General features: G+C 38.2%; 1 protein-coding gene and 1 long non-coding RNA gene across 5 annotated transcripts in view; one reads left to right on the plus strand and one right to left on the minus strand.

Moving 5' to 3' along the window:
- Positions 1-24611, plus strand: part of LOC147230715 (voltage-gated potassium channel KCNC1-like) — a 72401-nt gene extending 47790 nt beyond the window's left edge. The window contains exons 6-8 of one of the 4 annotated variants that reach the window (XR_015106730.1): positions 6514-7246; positions 11095-11257; positions 21345-21376. Coding sequence is in view for 2 of the 4 variants with exons in the window: in XM_086154210.1 (XP_086010336.1) it covers positions 6514-6665 (152 nt within the window). In the remaining 2 variants the exon portion in view is untranslated. Of the gene's footprint in view, positions 1-6513; positions 8960-11094; positions 12505-21344 lie in introns of those variants that run through there. The other 3 variants (XR_015106729.1, XM_086154211.1, XM_086154210.1) reach the window with 3 other exon arrangements.
- On the minus strand, positions 19096-22327 carry LOC147230716 (uncharacterized). The gene is made up of 3 exons (XR_015106731.1): positions 22223-22327; positions 20548-20594; positions 19096-20457 (listed from the first exon to the last, which is right to left on the minus strand). It is a non-coding gene; the product is annotated as an uncharacterized LOC147230716 (long non-coding RNA).
- Positions 24612-25770: the final 1159 nt, after the last annotated feature.

A 25770-nucleotide genomic window follows, 5' to 3' on the forward strand; every position in this document is an offset into this window, starting at 1 on the left:
TTAAACAATAGAGTAGAATATGCGTGCTTGACGGTGTAAACCACAGATGCGTGCTATCATCTTGCGTTATCGGGAATAAATCAACTACTTTTTTTACAAAAGGCTATTTCGTCTGAGCAACAAACCAAAATACAAAAACAGGTGTAGATTTGCAGAAATCTATTTTTGCTGACAAAGGATATTCACGCAAAATGCGACAGGAATGATCATCTGCACAGATCACTGTAGTCTAGCTGAGAACAGATGCAGAAACGACAAAACAAATTCAGGTAACCACAAAATACGTAGATATGGAACAATTATATCGCTGTAAGTACGACACCGTAAGCAAACATTACCTCCAATAAGATTGACCTGCATTTATTTTTGTTTATTTCCGAGTTCTGTGCTCAGTGACCGTCCCACAACTCTCATATCAGCTGTGGAAATAAATCCATTTCTAATACAAGGTTTGCCACATTTAGAACCACAGTATGAGCATTATCTTGCTCCATAATAGGGCGAGAAAATACACAAAACATATCAAACGCCATAAACCGTCCAAATAGCTGAGATAAAATTCACGTTGAATAAAAACGCGGTCGGTCCTCGCTGACCACAGGCCAAAAACAATAATATGCAGAGATTGCTAAAAGTCTAATCTCTTGCTGGCTGGTCGGGGAGAATAATTGGAAGAAAACCCTGCTGCCCCGAGCCGTCATCAATCTGGCTCCATTTATCTGCAACCCATCCAGAGTTGCACCATTAAACACCTCGAAAAAGGACAACCTTTTACCCAAGTAATGCAGGGTTTCCCCCTTTTTAGGCCCGATTTGTCACGCGAGCATATTCTTTGCTTGGAAAACATGGACTGGTCATGATTCATGCATACAGGCGTTGCAGTGGGTGTGTGTAAACCACTCAAATTGGTCAAAAATGTCACATATTTCCTCAAATCTGATCAATTAAAGACGTCCATTCATGGAGATTTTTGTAAAAAAAAAGGGTGATTTTTGTGCTTCGTGTGTCACGCAAAAATCGCGCAATACTGTAAAACTTGCTGAGAATGAAAAGGCACGGGTTCTTTGATTGGTTAATTAATTTAGTCTTTGACAAGCTAAGAGGATTATTTTATATTCGTGCACACACACACACACACACACACACACACACAAGCATATTGCATTACACTGCAAACAACAGTGGCCTGTGAAATCTTGAAAGTGTGTCTGTGTGTGTGTGTGTGTGTGTTTGTGTGTGTGATTTCCATTTGTCAAACTTCAAGAACATGAACGTTCGTGAAAAGAGTTCAGATCCATGTCAGATATTTACTTTTGTTGTGATTATTATTGTTTTCTTTTTGTTTTTCCCAGGTTGTTTCAGGTCATCCTGTCAGTCACGTGATCCATCCGTCTGTCCGTCCGTCTGTTTTTTTTTTTTTTTTGGCGGTTATTTAGAAAAAAAGGAGAGCAAAAAATGTAAACTTTCACCGTGAAGTCAGCGAGTTAAGTCAATTTTCCATCGTCCCCCCTGGAGCTGATTCACAGAAGAGTCCTCCAGATTTTATTTGTTTTATAGCAGCACCGGGTGCAACCATTAACTCAAGGTGATGGATTTCTCAGGGAGCCATTCTGTATATTTACTCCAAAGGAAAAGTTCCTTTTGTGGATGCAAAAATAACAGTATAATTTGCATCTGATGTGGGTAAAAGTCGCCGGAGCAGCCATCGCTCACACCGCTACAAAGCTTTTGACAAGCGTTTGTGCTTCAAGGAAAAAGATCTCGAAGGACTTATGGAAGGGAAAAAAACAGACCAAAAGTATAATCTGAATTCTACATTTATCTATTAAATTGTGACTTAAAAAAATTCCGTTACGAAATAATAATAAAAAAAAAAATAAAAAAAAATGAAAATACCAAAATATCATAAAAAATAAATGAAAAAATAAAATAAAATAAATAGATAAATAAATAGATAAAATCCAGTATCCCTTTCCATTATAGATGCCGCCAAAAATAACAAATCATTCATTCTGGGGGATTTTTAAATGACTAAATGACCAAATGAAAAGGCAGCAGGGCATATTTATTTACTGTTATTTATCTTATTTTACTCTTGAAACTTTTTTGGTTCTTGTTTGTTCTTCTTCGAATCCACTTTTCCCTGCACTTGGCAAACAAAGGGTGTTAAACTGACTGACATCACTCCAAATAAACTCTGCATTTACGGACATTTAAGACATCGTACGCGTTCATTTGTGTTTCTGTATTTTTTCTTTAATTCATTTCATTTTTCTTCCAAGACAGCAAATACCTCAGAGAACGTTGTTGTATTAGCGTGTAATCATACGATCTTAGCATTCATCGGCTCGACGAGAAAACCCGTTAACGTCAACGCCGCAAATCGAACCCGTGCGAATCGAACCGTATCATCATCATCATCGTCGCTCATTTACACCTTAAGTGAAGAAGCGCTGAGAAGCCAATATTGATTTTCAGCCCGGCGTGTCAATCCATGTCTTTGTGACTGCGGCTCGCCGACCCGTTTCACCGATTCCCTGCAAAACTTGATAAATGATCGGGGGAAAAAAGTTGGGGTCGAGCCGGTTCGCGACCGGATCCCTGTTGCTTCTAGATCGGTGTTTCCCAACCGCTGTGCACATTAGCGCCCCGTGGAAAAATACCCACTTTCACCCGATTGGTCCGAAAATTATTTATCCAACGCAAATAATGTGTTCCCATTCCATGGCGACGGGTAGTGAATTAACCTGTGCATCTGTGTGTCAGAGTGATTAGTGACTCTTTGCGTGATACATTTTTTTAAAATAAAAAGTACCGTAATTTCCACACTATTGGGCGCACCTGAATATAAGCCGCACCGGCTAGCCGGTCGCTATCTCGGTCTTCCTCCCGCGCGCTAAAACCGTCAAAGTCGTCTTCTTCGGCGTCGGAGTCGAACGGACTCAGAATTTCCCGGTCATTTCATCGGTCCGATGTGACGAGGATAAACGTTTTAAAAAAGTCCATATATTAGCCGCATCGTTGTTTACGTGAAAAAAGTCGCGGCTTATCGTCCGGAAATGACGGTTCTTGTATCTGCGTAAACAAACAGGCAGCGTTGTTGAAAACTACCAAGACGAGTGAGAAAGCAGTGAAAGCTGCTATAAAGTTGCTGAACTCGTCTCTAAATCCAAACAGCTAAACTTTAATACGACCTGCCGGCAAAATCATCGGAGAAAAAATGCTCGGCTCTGGCGTTGATAAAGAAATAGAGCTCTCTCAAATAATACCATTTTCAGACATATTGATGACATATTGATGACATTGAAAAAAGTGTTCTGGAAAAGTTGCATATGTTGAAAATTTGCATCGCAACTTGACGAATCTACAGATATTAGATATATTAGATTTCACACTAAGTAAATTTAGACTACGGTTTCATTCTAATTCGTTAAAAACTGACATATTTATTTGATTTTTCTAATGTAAAATATGTGCTCAACAAAGGTTGGGAAACACTGATCCAGCGGACGAGGGAACAAACAAAGTGACTTTCAAAGACGTCGGCGTTATTGATAGTTTTATCTCTTTTCGTCGGGAATATTAACCAACAACGGCGACGGACATCAAGTAAGGAAATGAAATGTCGCATCGATTACGCACTCGCTTTGTATTTAATGCTCCCTACGAGTGCGATCCTGTCCCAATAATCCCCCCCCCCTTTTGTCTTTTCAACCTCGTCTTCCTCTCAATTGAAGCGATATTGATTCCCTTTATTGATCGACCGATAGCATCTGCTTGAACCGACTGGAGTACTTAGGGTTCCCGTTGATACAAGAAGAAACCATAACTCTTTCATTCCCCCTCCTTTCGTTCTTTCAACCGTCTCCGACACACTCACAGGATTTCCTCCCCGTTTTAATCACTTTGGTTTCTACGCCTCCTGTTTTTTTTCGCCGGCCTGACCTTTGACCTTGAATGCAATAATTCTCGATGGTTAGAATTCCCCGGGGCCTATTGAGTGACCGGAATGTTTATTTCCCGAGCGGAGCTTTTTCAGGGGGAGATTGATTGACGTAGGAAGGTATCCGCACATCGATTAGGTGAATTTTGTTTATACTTTTGTTTCTTCGACGTGAATGATTATTTAGATGTCTGATGGGATATATTGGGTTTAGCCAAGCGGATCTGTTTTCATTTTTGACTTTTTATTTTTTCTCAACAATAGCGACAATCTCAATAATTAGAAAGATGTAGAAAACCTTTTTTTTTTAGTTTATTCCGTTTGTTTGACCTATAAACTTAAATGAAACCAAATTATCAGTGGGAGTTTGTCACCATAATGACCCCGTTTACTGGAAAATTGGTACTGATTAATCAATGTTTCAGTCACAAAGTAATAAGAAGATAAAAGAAGAAAAAGACAAAGGTTTAAATGTGATATAAGGCATTTTTTGACCGGGGGAACGGACACAACCTTTTCTTTGCCTGATATCTGCCGGTCACTTGTTTCCATGGCGAAAATCATGTCTGCACGTTGCAGAGCGATGGAGATGTTCCTCAATGTTCTCGAATTGTTTCTAGCTGTATTTCTATTTTGCCTTCTTTGTCCACGTAACTTTTCAAGAACTGAGGATACTTGAATTCTGGAATCTTGGACAATATTCCTATGAAATATACTCCCTCTGAGTGATCTCCTCATCATCAAGTCTCCATCCCACGTCGTCATATTTTTGGATGGGAATATTTTTCCTTTCAAATTCAGCCAAATTTGGATTTAGGCAGGATTTACGCACCTCAGATCTTAGCTGTAAGATTGCACTCCTATCATTTTGTCCATTGATTCCATCAGAAAGCACAATTTATCATCAAACCCTTCACTTGAGGCTCCCGTACACAGACCCCTGAAGAAGCAGGAAACATTGAATAATATTGTCCTTTTTCTTCCCAACTCCTTCCAAAATGACAATTTTCAAGCAAAAATGCCACTTTTTTTTAATTAATTCACCCATTCTATTTTTCCATTCGACAAATGGATGTAGTTTCCCAATTTTCTGACAATTGAATTGACATTTATAAAAATAAAAATAAAAACAAAAATTAAAATAAAGATAAAAAAATAAAATAAAATAAAATAAAATAAAATAAAATAAAAAATAAAAATAAAAATAAAAATAAAAATAAAAATAAAAATAAAAATAAAAATAAAAATAAAATTGCCAGATTATACAGCCAGGGTGAGATTAAACATTTGCTCTTGCACCTGCTGTTGCTTGATACTAACATTACAAAACCGTCTTCATTTTGATATATAGGACTAAACTCACTTGTCCTTCTGGCACCATAGCATCTATTTTACAGTATTTATTTCCTACAACGTGTACAGCAAGTTAAACACCATCACAAAGCCGTTGATATTAAATATATATTTTAAATATTGTTAAATTTGACACGAGCGGAGTTCTTTCTGTCTTTTCATCTGTTTTGTTTTCTATCTGTCCTTTTGTCTTTTTGTCTGTATGTCTTTTTGTCTTTTTGTCTGTCTGTCTGACTAATTACCCAGATAATAATCCTGGGTTCTCAATCACAAAGTACGATTAGTGGAGTAACAAGGTAAAGGACCTGAAACTTTGACGTATCTCAAAGGTGGTTCACTTTTAAGCAGGATATGTCGCCCTGGTAACCGATGCTGTAAGATTAAGCCGCTCCAGAGAGGTTGCATATCCATTAGGTTGTTCTGATCTTCAACCTAATAGATTATAAAAAAAAAAAAAAAAAAAAAAGGGTTACCGCCACCTGACTCAGGTCTAGTGCTGTTGTAGTTTCTTAGAGGTTTTAAAAACTACAACTTGTATGGCCGCTTGTCCGCTTGTGATCCAGTGAATGCGGACGAAATATACTGTACAAATGAATGTCTTACACACAATACACGTGTGTGTGCGTGTGTGTGTGTGTGTGCCCTTTGGTTTAGTATTGAAAAACAAACCGACGAACCTGCTTTTCTGATGTTGCGATGTTAATTCTCATATCTCATATTCCTGTTTTGTCTTGTCTCTGTTTGTCTGTCCATCTGTCTGTCTCTCTGTCTGTCTGTCTTTTTCCAACTTCCTCTTTCGGTCCTTTAAAATATTTCAATTTTTTTTTTTTTTTTTGTGCCGATTTTGTTTGGAATCCATCAACTTTCCGACTTTGTCCCATTTCCCGACGCATGCGATGAATTACATTTTTAATGTGCGATGTTTTTTTTTTTTTTTTTTTTTTTTTAAAAATCTATAAAAAAAATGCTGCAAAAACCTCCTATAACACGTTAAAATGATATTTACACAAAAAAAAAAAAAAAAATGACATTATTTCGGAACACTGCATGCACACCGCAAACGCCGCATACGTTTCCACGCTGTTCCGAACGTGCACGAATGACACGACCTCCGTGCCCGTGTTATGGCATCTTTACAACTCATTGCGAACGGCTTTTCTCATAACGCCACCCTCACGTCCGCCCGATGACCTTTGCTTGTCATCTTCATCACGTAGCCACCGGCTATGAGAAGTCACGCAGCCTAAATAACATTTCTGGGATGACCGGAGCTCCTCTGCGTCTCACCCCCATCACAAATTCCACCTTTGAGCCGTTCGAGCCGCCCGGGCTGAGGCGATGTCACTCCCCCATACCCTCCATCTTGTAGCCTAGCAACCAGGGAAGCGACAACACATGGAAAACAGCAACTATAAAAGAATGAACTTTTTAATATCCTAGAAACAAAAGCATAAAAAAAAGAATATAATTTCAGTTCCGGTCGCTCCGTCATCGTGCCCCTTCGTATACTGTAACACCTCCGGATAAAGATTCTCAGCTTCCGAGTAGCTGAATTAGAAACGCTGAGACACTTAAGCAAATATGGTTTTTAAAATACAATAGAAGACGCTTCCAAATCTGCCTCTATAGGAATAGAGTTGAGATAATATAAAACTGAATCAGTTTAATCCAAGCTTCCCCTGACCTACTTCTTGCTTGTATTTTAGCTGCACTTGCACTTAAATGCTTTCAGACCCGGCACTCAAGAGTAGCTATAACCCTAATGTCGTATTAAGCCTCAGAATGTGCACATGACTGTGATTTCAAAATAACAATGCAGTATATCTGCAAATAGATCAAAATAATATTTCAGCCTTCATTTACACTAGCCTTAAGCTCTGATATCTCTTATTTATTTTAGCTTGGCCAGCCTCCCTTTTTCCTGACGAGCTTCATGTTTCCTGTGCTGAGGTAACTACTGTCCGACGGATACCGTAGGATCGTTGTCATTTTCCAGAGATTTAAAAAAGTACTGCATTTTTCATTCAGACGTCCATTCCGACTTACTCGATTCGGCACAGAAGGGATATTTTTTTTTTTTTCTCAAGCCGGAAACACAAGCGGTCAAACACGTGAAACAATACAATTGTGTGTTCTAGGGCCGATCGGGAAAAGGAACGGCAGCTGGTTGAATTTTTCCCGCTGGTCTGCTCTTGGTTTCAAAATTGCAAAATCACCCGCGACTGACATGACGTTGTGAAAATTGGATGGTTTTTCTTAAATGGAAATAGCCGGTACGGTGACGACATCATAAGTGGGCCAGGCATGGACATATAAACATAAAGCACAGTCGCACAAAAACAAACGACCAAAAAAAAAAAAAAAAAAAAAAAAAACTTTTCGTCCTTTTAAATTCGCCCTTTGACTTTGCAACTCATTTAAAATTCGTTTATTGCTTTCGAACATCAAGTGTTATATTTGCGTAAGATTCCAAACTCATTTGCTGAGGAAGATGATACCATAGCAGAGAAGCAAGATGGTCTCGCGGCTATTTCTTCTTTTTCTTCTCGACCCCTTCATGGGTCGTCACAGCCAATCACCCGCCTCCATCTAACCCCATTATCTACATCCTCTTCTAACTAACCTCATGTCCTCTTTCGCTCCTTCAATGAATCTCAGCTTCGGCCTTCTGATGGGATCACGGGCTCATCAGCCATTTTCAGCATTTGATCGGACAGGACGTACAGTTTTTGTTTGGAAAATAATACTATGAAAATTGTTTTGTTATAAAGTTATGTGGCATTTCATATGCGGCGGAATTGATCGCGTTTGAAATCCAGGAAAAATAAGATAAGATAAGGTAAGATACGATAAGATAAGCTAAGCTAAGCTAAGCTAAGCTAAGCTAAGATAAGATAAGATAAGATAAGATAAGATAAGATAAGATAAGATAAGATATTGTTTTGTCGCATGGGAGGAAAACAGCAGCAAAATGGACAAGAAAAAGACAGAAATGTCAAGAAAACGTCAACAAGTAAATAATATACAAATTAAAAAAAAAAGCAATTCCTGGAAGGAAAATGTACAAATGTACAAATATGTTTAATTTGTACGTTCTTATTTCAGGGTGTAAAAATACGAGTATAAAATTGGTTTATGCAATTCTAAATGACTGTTTAATAAAAAAATAAATAAAATAAAATAAAATAAAATAAAATAAAATAAAATAAAATACAATTAAATTAAATTAAATTAAATTAAATACCCAGAGTTTTTGTATGTGGTTCACCGTGGTCAGCGCCACTTTTCCAGTCTGACAGCTGCAGGACAGGAGAGTCTTTGATACTAGATGTAGCTAAATGCAAAGAATTAAGATAAATATTCACAAATCGGTCAATACATTTTGATCATTATGAATCATCATGACATTTGGTGGGGTCATTCTTTGCCCCTTAGATAGTCCATGTCTGGGAACCATGAGCTCCATGAAACCTCTAAAATTCAGCTCTGGCATCATGAAAATGAACCGCGGATTGTTTCGATCCTCCAAGGATTGAACTTGCTTGTCGAGCTCATTCCACGGATCCCCAACGCAGAACTGAAATCCGAGGAATAGCATCCAGATAGCAGCAGAACCAACGGTTTATTAAAAGTGTACCGTCTAAAGGATCGTGAACTCTCCCCACTGTGTGCGGTCTTGGTGGCGCAAAGGACAACCTGCACCTAAAGTGCTGCGTTTGTTCAGTAAATTAACCGTTTAATTTACTTTCTGCGTTCATCAGTGAACCTCCAGCCGCCCGTGATCCAGTTGCCCCGTCCACAGTTTTCCTTTCGGTCGGTGCTGATGACTGCAAGGCGCCGCGGTTGCTGGCGAGGTCCTGATCCGATTGTCCAAAGATCCCAAGACGGGCTTGTAATCCTCGCATTATCCCAATTTTCCCTGCTGTTAATATATCACCTATAAAAAAAAATGATCATAATGCTGATAAGTTTAAACTTGTATGCACCAGATTCGAAAATCGTACCAAAAGAAGATTATAATAACAGGATTAATTAAAATTGAAGAGTAAATAAATTAGCCTTCTTTTTTTTTTTTTTTTTTTCCAATCTCAGCGTTGGGTAACCCCTGTGTAATTGCAAATGCGATTCATTTTTCTTCACACTCCAGAAATACTTTCGCTTTCATTTCTCCAGCCAGGCATCGGGTACGACTGAACGACGAACCCCTTCTTTTGACGTCATTCAACTATTTTAGCATTGAACTTTTAGCACTTTTAAAACAAATGTGCCTTCGGAACAGCAGAAGGCGACTGGACACATTTTGACTCCGTGAAAATCCTAAGAGCTTCGGACGTTGCGCTTTAGATTGTAAATATAAGGCGCTTAGTCTTAATATAGTATCTGTAAGGAGGGCAAAAAAAAAAAAAATGGGAAAAAAATTACCATTAATATTTAGAACTGCTAATCTGCAACTGGAGACATCATTATCTGAAATATACCATTTGAAACGATATTAAAAATATGAAAATTCCTATTTATAAAATGCAAAGTTCAATGAGAATAATATTTTCAATTCCCGATCCCTAAATCTTGACCTCGGTTTCAAATGTTAGCCTTTAGGGATCTCGGCTCGACCGAGATGTAAGGTGACCGGGTTTGTGTCAGAAGGTTTTATTTCAAAATACAGAGAAACAAGTATTCTTCACAAAAACGTTAATGTTGAATATTTTTCAGAGATTGAACCAAATCAGCTGAAGTTTATTTTGCCGTCGTTGTTGTTTCGCATAAACTCTTAGCAGGATTTTGTCGTGGAAAACAACTCGGGATAAAATCATGACATATCACATATATCTTACAAGATATTTCATACATTTATACATGTCACTTTATACATTTCGATCTTTACTTGGCTTCTGCAAACCAAAATCTAGATTCCGTCAGTTTGCAAAAAAAAAAAAAAAAAGGAACTAGATTTTGTCTCCATTTCCATAACAGATTCCTGAAATAGAAGAATTCCAAAACAGAAAGTCCTTCAAATACAGAATCTTGAACAGAATGTCCAGGAGTTCATATTCTATGACAAGATAATGATGAAACATTAAAAATAAATAAAACTCAAGGCGAGTCTCAACAAACATGAACGTCCCAATATAGGAAGCGATCAATGAAATTGAGAACCTTCACAACCGACCCGTCCATCGGAGGAAAAGATTATCCAGCTATTGGCCAAACATATTCAAATGTCCTTACATTGCAACACCCACCTTGTCCATAATTGCTGCTATAAGATATAATTTCTCACTGCACATCTTGGGCATGCTGTTTGAGCGGAGATGCAAAAGTAGTTTGACGCAATTGTACACTTTTTTTGTCGTTCCATTTCGTCTTCGCTCGGTTTCTAAACGTGAAAATGCAAAAAAAAAAAAAAAAAAAGACTCGTCCGTAAATATCGGCGCGATTAACGTCTCAAATGATTTTTTTCCACCCTGCATGTTGCATGGATTAAACCTCACATGCATCGATGGCTTCATATATGAAAATCTGCACTGTTTTAAGAAAAAAATCGTATTTTTTAGAAAGAAGTCCCTGAAAGTATTGAGCTTGAATCCATCCCACCGCCGTCCATCTCCATCCCCACCTCCGCCGTCGGCATTAATACAATTTCTGCAAGTGTGACCGAAGCAGCCACGGCAATATTTTTTAGTTTTCTCCCTTTTTTTTCGGCTTCTCTGTCTCTCCCATCCTTCCCCTTATTCCCTTCCCTTCCCTTCCCTTCTGTCCATCCGTCTCTTCTTTGTTTTATGGCTGCGGCCGCTCAGTAGGGGGCGCCATAAATGGCTACTGGAGCGACAGCCCGTGGTAGAAGGACGGACGACGCGACCGCCACGCCACGCGGAGGAGATGCGAGAGCGTGACGACAGAGACGGCGTTTGAAATTAGACAAAAATACGTAGATTAAAGAGACGGTGGCGGTTTGGATCAGTGGGTTTATTTCATTTCTGATATTCTGTGGCGAACCACACACCTGTATAAATAACTATGCGTGCGTGTCAGTGTGAGTGTGTCCACCCCTATGTGTGTGTGTGTGTGTGTGTGTGTGTGTGTGTGTGTGTGTGCACCAAAACATCTACCTCTGCACTATCATGCACTCTCATTTTGCTGCTTCTAGAAACAGAGTTAATGAATTCACTGGTGTTTTGATGTGTATTATTAGTCATTGCCGCGTAATCGGATGATAATAATGCCACCTTTATTTTATTTCTTTTTTTTTGGTTCGTCGATATATTTTTGTATCCATTAATCTCATTTCCGTCTGAAAAGCGGATCTTTTTATGAATTGTATTTCCGTTCAGAACCGCAATGTCACTTTTATCTCCTGCCGTGGAAGTCATTACTTGTCTGTTAAATTGTGTCTGTTTAAAGGCATTGTCCTCAATTTTCGGCTCCCTTCTCTCCCGCGAGAGAATAACAAAGAGCTCTCCGCTGGCAGGAATCCACACATGACTGACTGACTCCCATGACAGAATAAACGCACTTAGCAAGGGCTTAACGGAAATCTTTTCTGGCACGGAGAGAAAAAGAACGGGGTACAAAAAAAAAAAAAAAAAAATTCTGGCTCCAAACAAAAATCGAGGTTCCCTTCCTTGCTTTTTTTTTTTTTACTTTCAAGGGAAGGAGCGCTGGGAGGCGAGAGCGCCGAATGAGGGGAATGCCGGACTTAAATATTTGTCAGGGAAAAGTAAATGTTGGTGGGATATGCAATAACTGGCAGGAGGGAAATACATCATCTGTGCATACGGGGCCAAAAAAGTGACTAGCTTAGCATTAGGGTAGACTCTTCGGACAAATACGTTGAAATGTATTCATGACTGACCAAAGCAGCAGATCGGCGCTGTATGCTAAGCTCCGTTCTGTAATGCTCCATTCATACACCAAATCCAGGCAAAAGTGACTAGCTTAGCATTAGGGCAGAAACGTCATTGTTCGGACAAATAAGTTGAAATGTATTCATGAATGACCAAAGCAGCAGATCGGCGCCGCATGCTAAGCTCCGTCTCCTGTAATGCGCCATTCATACACCAAATCCAGGCAAAAGTGACTAGCTTAGCATTAGGGTAGAAACGTCACTGTTCGGACAAATACGTTGAAATGTATTCATGACTGACCAAAGCAGCAGATCGGCGCTGTATGCTAAGCTCCGTTCTGTAATGCTCCATACATACACCAAATCCAGGCAAAAGTGACTAGCTTAGCATTAGGGCAGAAAAGTCACTGTTCGGACAAATAAGTTGAAATGTATTCATGAATGACCAAAGCAGCAGATCGGTGCCGCATGCTAAGCTCCGTTCTGTAATGCGCCATTCATACACCAAATCCAGGCAAAAGTGACTAGCTTAGCATTCGGGTAGAAACGTCACTGTTCAGACAAATAAGTTGAAACGTATTCATGAATGACCAAAGCAGCAGATCGGCGCTGTATGCTAAGCTCCGTTCTGTAATGCTCCATTCATACACCAAATCCAGGCAAAAGTGACTAGCTTAGCATTAGGGTAGAAACGTCACTGTTCGGACAAATACGTTGAAATGTATTCATGAATGACCAAAGCAGCAGATCGGCACCGTATGCTAAGCTCCGTCCTGTAACACTCCATTCATACACCAAATCCAGGCAAAAGTGACTAGCTTAGCATTAGGGTTGAAATGTATTCGTGAATGACCAAAGCAGCAGATCGGCGCCGTATGCTAAGCTCCGTCTCCTGTAATGCTCCATTCATACACCAAATCCAGGCAAAAGTGATTAGCTTAGCATTAGGGTAGAAACGTCACTGTTCGGACGAATAAGTTGAAATGCAGCAGCAGATCGGCGCCGTATGCTAAGCTCCGTCTCGTAATTCTCCATTTATACACCAAATCCAGGCGCGCCAATCCATCGAGATTATTATTTGTTTTTCCATTTCTTTTATTTATAAATGAGGGGCGATCGGAACTTGGACGTCACGTAATGTGAGCGATTTGCAGATTTGGCGTCCTCCTATCATCTAAATTGAGACATTTCTTCTTTCACGATCAATCACGATTAATTCACGATCACGATTAATTCTGGGGATACACCTTTGAGATGCACGTATTCAATCAGAAGATGATTTATGGGAAATATCCAACTATTAATCGGACGTGGAGGTGGGAGGTGACCTTGTTGTCATATAACTCGAGCCTGAGTCCATTTTTTTCCAAACCTGTATTATTTTTTTCTTGACGGAAATCTGGTGGGTTTTGTTTTCCCACCATTATAAGCGAAAGTTATGATATCGCTGATTTGCTAAGTGCTAACTCACATAGTTTTCCAGAATTCTGGACGCGAGAGGCAGCTTGGATAAACAGAAAGGGGGTGGGGCATCTTCTTAGCTAGCTTTTTTTCTGGATTATTGTGCGTGAAAATTCATTTTGTTTATTTTTTAGTACATTTTTCTAAGTAGAAAGTAGAAATTACTAAAAAAAATACATATCCAAATAATTGTTATCTTACTTTTGAAAAGCATTAGCGTTAGCAAACGGTGTAGGCTTAAAGCCTGGGCATGCTAAGCAAGAAGCTAGTTTTGCATTTTATTTTTCATTTAACCCTTGTGTTGCCTTGCGGGTCAAAAGTGACCCACTACCTTGTTTAGTTGTAGAAAAAACACCTTAACCTATTTTTTTCCAACTTGAAAATTTATGATTTTTCCTCAAGAAACCCCATAATTAGAAAAGTACTTCTTTTTTGTTTATGTTCCCATGTGGGCTGTAAACCACTAGGGTACAAAGATTGCCTTATGGGTCATTTTTGACCCGTAGGACGAGGGGAGTAAACACAATGTTAAGATCGCACGAGGGTTAATTAAATTTCATTTTTTTTAATTAAATGTCATTTTTTTTTTCAAATTTTATTTAATTTAATTTTATTTTTTTCATCAATCCAAGTCCCTCCTATGGCCCCAGTATAGAAATGCAAAGTTGCGCCCGCAGACCCGCATCAGTGTCTCCATCTCTGTGAAAAACGGCAGGTTCATTGTTGTGTTAATGTCTTATGCTCGATACACAAGCTTGAAAATAAGTGTGACACTTCCACAAACACACACACACACACACACACACACACACACACACACACGATATGTAAATTCCCATTTTTTACTGAACCTTTCCTCTGTGTTCCCCTTCCTTCCACTTGTTTTTTTTTTTTTTTTTTTTTTTGGAGTGAGCGACACATTCTCTTCTTCTGCCAGCCGCTGTAAAACCTCCCGGACGAAGAAGAGCATGTGTCCACCTCTTCCCCTGAGTCTGTTTGGCCGGGACGATGTAAATATGTAAAATGTCTGGTGTAGATGATTCTGCATGGGTTTCCACTGCAAGCAATAAGGATGTGACAAATAATATGCAGAGGTCTGATATTTTAGTATTAAGCTTATTGAATGCATATAACGTTTAGACTACTAAGAATTTGTTTGGATGTACAGTATCTATCAACATGTGCGACGTGCACTACCGAAGCATGCAAAAAGATCTTTACCTGTTTGAATGCAAGAGGTTGGACAGGTTGACTTGATGCATGCCAAACTGCTGTGATGCTACTGGTTGTAACAGACCAAGTTAGGTAACAAACCAGGGCTGGAATCTGGGGGGGGGAGAGTTTATTTCTACAGGTGGGGAAGAGTTTACATTTTTTATTAGGTCTTGTATAGCTGCTTTCCTATCGATCTCCAGATATTTATGATAAGAGAAATGTTACGAGGATAGCAATTATGTATTATTTACTTTTTTTTTTTTTTTTTTCATTGGCAGGGGGTGCTTTTCTTTCTTTTCACAGAGAATTGGTCTGAAAGCCCCTGTGCTTATCAGATATATGCAAAAACTGTGAACTAAGAATCCAGCTTCTTCCAGCTCTGTCTCTCTGCAAAACAAAGAAAGAGACCTTTCAGTCTCACAAAACGCTTCTCCGGCTTCATCTGTCCTCATTAACTGTCAGCATCGTGTCACACTCCCTCCTGTCCTCTTTTCCGCTGTCCTCATTTCAACACTTGTTTTCAAACTGCAGCGATTTCCAAACGAGAGACGCCGCGGCGGTTCGGGAGCTCGACAATTCAATGCAACTTACAAGAAAGGGCTCCATATTTGCTGCACCCGAAATCGTCCCGATGTTCGTACGAGGGGGTGAACGTGTCCGAAACGTGCGCGGCCCTGCGATCGATCCGGGGTGAATCCCAAATCCCAAATTTTATTCAATAATATTTACTGAGCAGCCCCAATTAGAAATATAATGTAAGTTGAAATTAAAAGCAGCATGAAAAGCTGGTTTTACTGCACATTTGGAATTATAACATTAATATTTAATATTAAATAAATTCTAATATGATAATATAATATGATATAATATATATGATATATTGATATATAATATGATATATATGATAATATGTAATATTATCATATACATTATAATATTAAATATATCATTATATATATTCTAATACTATATATTAGAATATATGATATTATGTGATTATATTATAGATTCTAAATTGCTGTAAAAAAAAAATCGCGGTTAAATCAATTTTGTTCTTTATTTCTTTTTAAATAACACAGAGAATGCGTAAGATTTCAGTTTTCTGGTGCTTTGAAAGGCTACAACTGCCTTTCGCACAAATTAGAAGATGTCATGAAAAGTAAAATTCGCTTCAATTCCATTTCTTTCCCCTGTAATCCTTCTGAGATCCAATTGTAAATATTTTACAAGAAATCACCTGAGGATGTTTTGAAATCTCCAAAAAATGAGGGCAGCTTTGATAAAACAGATATCATATTGTTTACCTGCCACACTGCATGTAAACAAGCGCAGGCAAACCTGTTAATCCCTGGTGACTGAGCGTGCAAACTCTGCAAACAAGTCTCTGTTTTCCTACTTTTTGAACATGTTCTAAATTGAAATTATAGAATAAAATATTTGATTCATGGAATTACTTGCATTTGAAGGTGAATTGTAAAAAACATAATTATTAAAATAACTAAAAATTGATATTTTAGAGGAAAACAGGGGATTCTGTATGTAAGGTGAATGAAAAATAGAAATCTGACTTGACTGAAAAAAATAAAAATCCCAGATTTTCTCTTGCCAGTCAGTTAGTATAAGTTCATGTTGTTGTTTTACAATATATTGAAATAAATCATTAGGTCAAACCGAAAATGGTCACAAAGGTGAGCATCGCTTATGATTTATTCATGTTTTAATCCGCAATATAAGATGTGTGCGTGTGTGTGTATAGAAATCACATTCATGAACCATATGAATAAATAGGTTAATCCATATTTTTACTTCAGTAAAGTGAAAAATATTGCGCTTCTCCGCCTCAGGATCGTCGCTTCCCGGTCAACAGGGACATCTAGTGGTTGAAGTAATGACATCAAAACTGTCTGACTGAAAAAAATCTTCAGTTAAATAAAATATTTGATACTGATTCCCCGGATAAACTTGTAAGTTGCGCTGAAATCTCCCACGCGAACGGCAACCCTGAACATTTCGCTGAACAGCAAACAAACCCATCAACTCACGACTCAGGTATCTCTTTCTAAAGCTTTCTGTGCCCCCTTTGTATGTATGTATGTATGTATGTATGTATGTATGTATGTATGTATGCACCCGTGTTTATTACAAACTAAAAAAAAAAAAAATGCACACGTGGAAAAAAAAAATATGGAAAGACGAAGGGGAAAATGACTTTTTTTTTTCTGTTTTGTGCGTGCCTGTGAGTTCCTTCCTTGGAGAACACCTTCAACCTTCCCCGCTACAACTTACCGTCGCATCTCCCCGCCTTCTTTCAACCAAACTGTTCCCCCATATTTCCGAGGCGCGGCGCCGCCACGGCAACGAAATTAAAAAAAAAAAAAAAAAAATGGAGAAATAGATCACTCATTTGGATTCTACTGAAGAAGAGGAAAGGAAAGACACCGAAGTGACTGCAAAAATCATCTGGTGTATGTGTGTGTGTGTGTGTGTTTGTGTGTGTGTGTGTGTGTGTGTGTGTGTGTTGGAGTGGAGGGGTCGATGCATTTCGGGAACTGTCGGCTCAGCGGCGTCAAAGAGAGAGGAGGAGGAGGAGGAAGAGGAGAAGGAGGCGTTTGAGGAAGACAAAAAGGTGGTGATAATAAGGAAAAAAATAAGAAAGAAAAACAAAAACCCATGTAAGAACAGCACGGCTGTCCTCGCGCCTCGTTCGCTTCCAGCGTGACACTTAAATGTGTGTTTTCTGTTGTTCCTCGAACTCTCGTCCCCTTATTGTTTTTTTCAAATAACCTTCATTTAAACCACACCTGGGTCAAACGTCCCTCCTCACCTCAACACAAGCAACACCGTGCTCAAATCCACCTCGTCGCATCACTTTGGCTGCTATTATTTGTCCCAGATCTGGTGTTTCGCCGCTCCGGTCCTGCAAGGCTGCTTATCCGGCTGCACTCATTTGACCTTTGACCTTTGACTTACATTCTATCGTTTTTAACTCTAAAACTTCGCACACCCAAGATCCGTCCCGACAGAGCAGCTTCTGAGGACCGGAAGTATTCGCGGATGATATGTACCTTATGTGTGTGTGTGTGTGTGTGTGTGTGTGTTGGAGAAACAGTGTGTGACATGCAGTTCACAGCGCCTTTGCATGGTGGCTGAGTTGCACAAGCTTATGTTGTTGTTGTTGTTGTTGTTGTTGTTGTTGTTGTTGTAGTTGCTTCATTGGTGTGTTTGGCCAAAAGACTTTCATCACAGGATGTCAAATATTGCTTTTTTTTCACGGACCTCGAAACCCGAAACTGATTTCGGAAGCGCCGTCGCGCAGCTTTAAGAGACACGGCAGGCTTTTAACAAAAAACCCCCATAAACTCGTCGGTGTGACCGAGCTGGCTGTCAGTATGTAGCATGACATCAGTGTTATTAAGCACCCCAGAAATATTAAAACAGGATGGATGTTACCAGGGAATATGTCAAAAGATAAATAAAAAAAAAAAAAAAAAATAGAGACGCCATTGTGTCAAGTTTTGATAATGAATTGAAGACGAGTGGCATTTTCATTTTTCAACAAGAAGAGCAGTTTTATGGCGATGTAGTGGATAGCTCACTCTCTCTTTCTCTTCCTCTCTTGTTAAGACGGGACTGAGTTTCGAGGCTGACTAGTTATCTCCGGGTAATCCTACATCCAGAACATTTTAGCGGTTAGGTTAACCGAACACTCTGAACTGTGCATGCTTTTCTCTTATATGTTTGCTTTCTGCTAACTGGCACCAAAGTGCAGGATGCACGCTGATACTCACAAAATACCTGAGAAGGAAACGGTTATATTTATGTAAGTATGTTTATCAACACTGTTACCTCTTTTTATTTTTATTTATCAATTTTTTTCTGTTTAGTGGTTGTGATCCATAGGAGTTATTTGACAGCCAGTCACACACACACACACACACACACACACACACACACACACACGCAAATGCGTATGTTTGATTGAGCGCGCTTTGCAGATCAGTCTTGGACACAGAGGACCGTCACCAAATATCACTTTTTGGTAACCTGGGATGGTAAAAGGCAATTTGGCCAATCATGTCCATGCTTTGGGTTACATATAATTTTTTTTTTTAATGGTGATACAAAGTTTTATTGCTTAAAAATATAGACTGGGTTCTGCTATCATAGAAGTCTTTCAATTTCTGTGTTGAGAAAATGTGTGGTTTTCACAAAGGCCGCTTTACCAGGATGTTGAATTAATTCACAGATACTCTTTACCCACAACAACTTAAAACAAATTAAGAAAAAAACAAAAAACCAAACATACAATTGTTGTTGTTCAATCTGACTTAATCAAAATAATAACTCAGTAGGTTGAATTGTTATAATATTTATTGCTACTTGAAACATTGAATTCAGAGCCTGAGCAACATTTACCTCAGCCTCAAAGAAATATGTGAAATGAATGTTTTTTTCATTCTATTTTATTTTATTTTATTTTATTTTATTTTATTTTATTTTATTTTATTTTATTTTATTTTATTTTATTTTATTCTATTTTATCATTTAAATATAATTGTTAACGTTACTGTTTTGCACAGCTTAAATCCAATGCATGTGGTGGCAGCTCAACAACTGGGAAAATTATCATTCAGGGAAAAGTCAAAATAACCAAACAAAAGTCACTATTGGGTGGTCAGCCGATTTTGTTATTATGAATTTATTCACAGACAAAACAGCTTTGCCAAGAGTTAGGACTACAAAACTGCAAAACAAAGACGCCGAGCAACTTTCAACACATTAAAAGATGCCGACATCTTATAATGTGTTGTCAAAGTTTAAGGTCACTTCACATATTTTATTATCTCTCCCTTGGATTCTAATATGAATCCACCAGACCGCCGCGTTGGTCATAAACAATGAGGTTCTTTAAAACTTTTGTCAAGTTATTTTAACAATCAATAATAGGCCAGATCTCTGCTATATTTAGTCAAAGTGTAAGTGGTGCAGAAATAGGATGCCTCCGATGTTATCGAGCCAGCGGCTAAAATGTTCACCGGCTTTTGCTGCCAGCAGGATATATAAGAAGTGTACCGGTAGATAATGAAGTTAGGACTTCTTTACTAAGTAGTGCATTAGATAATCTTGAAAAGAACTTGGTTACTGCATTGTAAGAATTGAACGTAGCGACGTAGCGATGTAGCAACGTAGCGATGTAGCGTCGTAGCGACGTAGCGCTTTGGCAGACTAAGCTGAAGTTATAATTTATCGCAAGTACCTCAAAGAATATTCGCATTCACAACTGATGGGACTTTTTTTTATTTTTTTGTGTGTTATGAATCCACTCATGTGAAAAAAAGATGCGGAGCTGATAGAAATACAAGACATGCAAAAATGAGATATTAAGATTCACTTTAAGAATGATTAGAAAACAAAAACAAACTGGATTCTTTTTAAAAAATAAAAAAGCACAACGCTGACATGTCTTTTTCACATGAGACTGTAAAGCAAGATAAGAATTAATGTCCAAGAACGCCTGCATGACAATAAACTTTTCTTTTGGTGCGATGGTGGGTAAAATTCTTCTGTTTTTCAAAGCCCCTTTTGTCTTCTTTCGTTATTTTCTTATTTTTTCCTGGGACCCCTGTATTGCCAAATGTATCTATATGAGAAAATAATGTGATTGGATGTCAAGCGATGACAAGAATTAGTTATACGTGTGGATAAATATGAAGGAAATGAAAGAGTTTACCCTCCACCACTCCACTGAATGACCTTTGACCTTCACTGGCACCGGACCTGCATCAGAAAACAACGACACTTTATCAACACATCACTAATCATGAGCAGATAACCTTGAGCTTATTTATTTATTCATTTATTAATTAAAAAAAAGCATTGAACCTATTGGATTATTGAATAAAATAATCTATTTGATGAATTTTCCTTTTGATGATGATCAGTGTGATACTTAATGTTTTTCAAGATTAAAATCAAAAGGAACCTTCACTCGCCACCCTCGAGTGTAATATATTACTTTTACCACAAGATGGGAGTGATGTGTGTCAAACAAGATGAAAAGGATGCGTTACTATTGATTACATTTCTAGTCCAACAAATAACTCAATTAAATGGCCAAATATAATTTATTTCCCTTTTATCGGTATAAATTGAAGGGTGGACAGAACGGGTAGAAGAGTCCAACTAATAACCTCCAATTCTTTAACAGCAGCACCAAATTATCGCTTATGCTGCTTGTATATAGCATTTAGTTCCTGAACTAAATGTAAAATATGTGAAAGAATTAAAATATTCAAGGCATGTTTTGTCAAGATAAACAATTTGTCCGAACAGATTCCTTAAAATCACCTTAAAAGTATTTTTTTTAAATCTGGAGATTTAAACATATTTAACCACGTTACAACACAAACGCATGAATTTATTTTCAGACGATCCTCGTCTCGTCCGGTGCCTGAAGGTCAAACATGGTTATGTGTGCACTTCAAGTCCTCACTCACCCCTGTTTTGTTTTTTTTTTTTACCTTTCAGTGCTGAGTTTCTAGAGAAAAACCCTATAAAGCGCCGCCCCTCCGTCACCCGCATCCAGATCGAATGTAAACAATGGAAAGGATGCGGAACATTAAAAAAACAAAACAAACAAACAACGAGGAGAATAATAGGACCCATTGCAATCATGCATCACGTTGACTTTGACCTTGACTTGGACGTTTCCCTCATCGATGTGACGCGCTCGTACGGTGAACCCCCGGTTCAGAAAGGCTGCCAAACCAAACGCCTTTCCACCTTTTCAAAAAATAAAGTCCAGAGCAAACCATAGCTTAGTGCCTACCAGCCAAGCAGCACGGACCCGGAGCCGGAAACCGTACCGTTAAATATGATCTGCGTCGCTACGACGACGTGCGGTAAGAAGTGTTCACGTGTCGTGAACGCGCCGTTGTTTTGTTATTTAAAGCGCTATGCAAGGCGGCGTGTGTCCGACCGCTTCCCCCCCCCCTGAGTCTGAGCCGCAGTGGCCACCGGTTTGGCTGATATTTAGTCGTACATATCAGAAAACATCAGCGATATCACGGGTTCCGAGGCCGACGGATGCTTTTAAAGACTGATCTAAGGGAAGACGAAAAAAAAAAAAAAAACCCTGAAAATGGATTACAGATGCAAATATGGATGTTTTGGTTTCATTTAGATCCTGAACATGACACTGGCTGTTTAAGTTAAAAACAGAGGCATCACTGAAGATACTTCTGGAAGCTTCCCAAACATCTCAGCAACTGCAGTAGCTCTTTTTTTTTTTTTTTTTTTTTTCAGCAAAAAAAAACAAACAAAAAAAAAAAAAACGCATGGTCTGAATCAAGTCTGGATTTAAAAAGCGGGATAAGTGATGACAATTTTTTTTTTTTTTTTTTTACCGCAATCTTTATGCAAAGTTGACTCGTCCCGTTCATCAGATTCACTCATACGTGCTGAGCAGCATCTCCTGCATCTCCTCCCAGACACCTTCATGGATGTGCACCTTGGGAGGGGGGGGACGCACAAATTAGACAGAGAAGAATATCACTGAGGGACTTACAAGACACACACACACACACACACACACACAAACACACACACACGAAGCAAATATCTGAAATGCATTTTTAAGACATTGTTTGACGAGCATGAGATATTTTGCATGAACCTGCAAGCCATTCAAATCCCCACCATGACCGGGGCTTGAGATTAAGGATTACATGTGAAAAAAAAAAAATGTGTTGTATTTATGCAAAATATTAATTTGTGTATATTTTTTAAATGATGAATTAAAAAAAAAAAAAAAAAAAAAAAACATGATCCAGTCCCCCAGCTTTAGAATATGTAACCCACTTCTGTCGGCCTTTAGACCACTTCTCTTTTTGTTTTCCTCTAGAACGCTTTTAAAAATATACTTTCCTCAAAAGTAGAGACTGTAACGCTGGGATGCCGCTCCCCTTCGTGCTGTCCAGGTTTTCTTTGTGTCGCTTTTCTTTTCACAACTTCACTGCGATTTGAGAGACACATTCCTGTTTTGCAAGCTCTGAAATCAGCCTGCAAGAAAAAGCAAGTTAGTTTTACATATCATGTTAAAAAAACATAAATAAATAGATGATTTCAGTCATAGTCATAGGGTTTTTTTTTTTATTAATTTTTTATTAATAACATTTTTATTTTATTTTTTTTCAAACCAACTCAGTAGCTATTTAAATTTGTTGGAAGTTCTTTTCAGTGAAACTCCATTTGACCCAAGCAAGCAGCCTGTGTAGCCATACTCAGCTACATGTGCTATCATAAAATAAAATAAAATAAAATAAAATAAAATAAAATAAAATAAAATAAAATAAAATAAAATAAAATAAAATAAAATCGGAGTAAAATATTTTTTAATCAACCGTTATGGAAAGCAGAGGATTTTTTTTTTTGTTTTTTTGGAGTTATTAGTTTATGTGCACAAACTTCAGCCATTTGTTTTGCCAGCGTTCTTCCTCTCACCTCATCCTTTTTCCCTCCCTCTTTGCCTCCTCTTTCACAAATGTTGATAAAATAAGGTTCTCAAAGGTGCATCACACAGTTTCATGATTTGCTGTTCCTGAATGCTTGATATGCAAAACAGATTTCTAAATGCATGCGCGGCAAACTTTAAACTCTGCCTTTGACCGAAGCGTCCGGCGCGTCTGGAAAACGCATAGGTTTTTATCGTCACTTCTTTTCTCTGTCAAAAAGTGGCGCGTTTCGATGTGGGAGTTCAAACTAGTTGGACCTCCGGTGTTATTTCCAGATCGCTCAATCCCTTGTTCGTCTTCATCTATTTACGTTTTCGACCTCAAATATGGCATTCGCTGTACCGCATTTTTCAAGCTGGCGGAATAACAGCCAAATTCGAACAGCGAAATCCTAGAATTCAACAAGCATCGGCGGACAGCTGTCAATGTTTTGGAGCGTGTATGGGAAACCGAGCTACGTGTTTTCCCATACAAACTACTCCCATGTGTCGCCCTTTCACAACAGATGCTACAGATACGGAAGGATCATGTTTAACTCCTTCCACTTCCACTTTCGGCGGCTGTAAACAGATAGTGTTTCAATCTGAAGGAAAGCCGCCGTGAAAATGTTCCCCGTTTGTCATCAAGATGGGTTTTATCACCATCTTTCCCGTTGATCCGATTTGTACTTTCAAGTTATTTTTGTTGCATTTATTTTTATCCTGCAGCGCCTGCACATGTTTATTTTGCAAGGTGATTTTCAGGGCCAGGAACGATGTAAAACAGGCACCACGCGACCGTCAGGATGTCAATATCGACTGATTGGTTGATTGATTAGGTCATTCGTTGATGTGTGTCTCTATCAGTAAGAGGCAGTGAAAAAAAAAAAAGAATAAATAAATAAAATAAACAAAAAAAAAAAGGATACGGAGCTTCACTCCAGTAGTCTTTATGCTGAACAGACTGATGCTGGATATAGTTTTATTGTGCCAATGGACAGGAAAAAAAAAGGATTAAAAAAATATATTTCAATGGAATGTTTATTATTCAACTTTTATATTTTTAAAACATGTAAAGAAAAAAAAAAAAGATTAGTTATTTCAACAGCATTTGTGAAAAGAGACTTATCAAGTATAAAAATTTGACTGTGAATGCTGATTTACTTGAGCAACTCTTTCTCCTTAACTGACAAGATGAAAAAAAAAAAAAAAGATGTCATAAAATCTCCTGGGCAGCGTCAACAAATTCAGAAAAAAAAATAATAATAACAAAATAAAAAGAGGAAGCGCTTATGTCAAAGTAATTGACTGTGTGTCCTGTGCTTTTTGTGTGCTTTCGTTCATCGATATTTATTCACACACACCACTGGCTATTTTTTCCAAATAACCTTTTACATGGGAATTTTGCATTTTATTTCCGATTCTTTTAATCACAGGATTATCTTTTCACCATCCACAGACTTTAAAATAAAAATATATATCGCCTGAGTTTCACATGCAGGAGAACGTCAATCGCCGATATGGAATTTTTTTTTTTCCCACAGATTCAAAACAAGTCAATCACGTCTATTTTTCTCTGCTGGTTTGTCATATTTGTCACCATGGCGACCGCAGAAACGGACACGGAAGCTGCCGACGGCCAAATCCACGTTCCTGTCGTCGGCCAGTAGGATTCTCTCATTGGCGGTACAAGTTCTAGTCACAACACACTAAAGTGTGTTTTTGCAGTATTTCTCTATGAAGAACATTGCAATAAATTACATTTATTATTAAAAAAAAAAGCCCTTTTTCAAAATTTGATTAACATGCCGGATGTAAACCCCAAGTAAATTTCCAAAGTCTTTATTTCTTTATGTATTTATTTCCACGGCAGACGGATCTGATTCATCCGGATCACAAATATAGCCGTGAAACTTTAGATGTCACTGTTGCACAGGCCATGGGAAATGTTGTTGATGTTGTAGCATAATATTGCTAAGCGTGTCACTCATTGCTCGTACAAAGGTCACGGCTCTGAAAGAAATGCTTTGTAAATGTAATAACACAGAAAATGCTACCATGGTACACGTCGATATGCTACATGTAATGCAATTGTGTTTGTCATGACACCAAAAATATGACCATGGTACAAAAAATGATGTTACGAAAGTGTATGGTGCTCAAGATATACTAAAATTACTGGTAAAGCACATTATAGAATTGTGATATATCAATTTTTATCTCCAATTTCAGCGGTTTCAAATACCGCGATACTTTACAAAGTTACCGCAATGGCATTTTAAATACCGCTAGCTCTTATTGCACAGGTACTGCAGGTGCGAGAAGGATATATGTCATTGTTTTCTCACATTTATGAAGGTACGTGACATGGAATTTAATATATTTAGAATTTACCATGTTATGTGTTGCTCAGACAAGTTCCAGTACAAATCATGGTAACACAGATATTACTATGAGGGCAAA

The sequence above is a fragment of the Fistularia commersonii genome, chromosome 10, assembly GCF_037954325.1.
Source record: "Fistularia commersonii isolate RoL2024-O1a breed Wild chromosome 10, RoL_Fcom_v1.0, whole genome shotgun sequence".
NCBI lineage: Eukaryota > Metazoa > Chordata > Actinopteri > Syngnathiformes > Fistulariidae > Fistularia > Fistularia commersonii.